Below are 1,429 nucleotides of genomic sequence, written 5' to 3' on the forward strand. Positions count from 1 at the left end.
TAATAATAATAATTGTGTTTAGATAGCACATACTCATTCTCTACGACATACTCCATTAATTTGCTTTACAACTATTATTATCCCCCCGCAGACCCTACACTGTAAAACATTGAGAAACATTCTGGGCTCCCAAAAAGCATACTACGGTTCAAGCAGCTGATTAAGAGCTCAGACAGTAACACTCTTTCGCTGTTTAGCCGAGCTCCAAATCCCACCTGCGTAAAGAGGAAAAAATCGTGTAAAGTGATTTCCCAAAGACACAATGTCGTTTCCCTGCCGGGTTCGAAACCAAGGACTTTTCGGTAGTGAACCCTAGAGCCTAACCACTTGACCACCGATGTGTCGTCACAATTGAGAGCATAATATGTCCATCACGGTGGAATACGGTGCTCGTCAATTTTTAGTCATGTGGAACTATTGGTATTTAAAACATGTTTGTTAGTCCTGCTTTCAATGAAAACAGCACCTATCTGTCTGGAACAGAAGTTGAGATAATAACTGTAATTAAAGGAGGCGGGGTCGTTCGGTGTCAGAGGTAAAAGTTGCGAGAAAATGGCTGCCAATGTTTGGTGACTCCTACAGATTCAGAGTCTTTGGAAACTGGACATTTACATTTGTATGCCTTCAATCAACATATTTCTGTAAACACCTACGCGAAATGTGTTTTTAAATGGTCAAAAAATGTGTCGAGTCAATAAAAAGCAAATTTCGAAAGAAAAAAAAATGCCCGACCGGCGAAAACAATAATGCCGGTTGCTTCAAAATAACTATTTTGACAAGTGCCTGGTTTCACAACGATGCCCCACAATATGTTATAATAAGAAGTACTCCGTTTGTACCTGCAAAACCTTACTCGGAAAGAAATGCGTCATGAATCTCATGGAATCAACTTTTCCACTAGAAATACAAACTCAAAACTTCCCCATGAAACAGCGAAGAGACTAAACCACAGACTCCGATGAGTCAAAGTAATACATGTGGCGCATACGATATGAAACTGAAACAGCAGAAAACATATTTTGCAGTGATTATTTATCTTGTTTTCCAGAAAGACCAATAAAGAACAAACATTGGGCGGTGTTTTTTTGCAGTGAGGAAACGTGCCAGGGCTTAACAGTTGGTCAGGTTCACTCTTCATGCAAGCCTTATACAGCTGTATAGAGTTGGACGGGCTGCTTTGTTCTTAGTATTATATCTGACAGAAGAGACCACAAGAAGGCACATACTCCTCGACTTTCTCTTTTTTGATGTGAACTTACCAAGGGTTTTGCTAATCTTCCTCTAGAGCGGGAGCGTCTGCAGTATGAGATTATGAGGGCCATGCAGGCAAAGGGAGGCAATCCGTACAGCGTTGTTCAACCCCACGGTAAGGCTTTCACTGTCACTGTTTGGTTCCGGTTCGTTCAGTCGTCACTAAGTTAGAAGGGGG

General features: G+C 41.4%; 1 protein-coding gene across 1 annotated transcript in view; it reads left to right on the forward strand.

Annotated features, from left to right (window-relative positions):
- Positions 1-1,429, forward strand: part of LOC101854116 — a gene marked incomplete at its 5' end in the record, with an annotated part of 27,610 nt that overhangs the window by 3,547 nt on the left and 22,634 nt on the right. Inside the window, 1 exon segment of the mRNA XM_013087373.2 lies at positions 1,286-1,366. Coding sequence (XP_012942827.1) covers positions 1,286-1,366 — 81 coding nt within the window.

The sequence above is a fragment of the Aplysia californica genome, unplaced genomic scaffold, assembly GCF_000002075.1.
Source record: "Aplysia californica isolate F4 #8 unplaced genomic scaffold, AplCal3.0 scaffold00580, whole genome shotgun sequence".
NCBI classification, from domain to species: Eukaryota; Metazoa; Mollusca; class Gastropoda; order Aplysiida; family Aplysiidae; genus Aplysia; species Aplysia californica.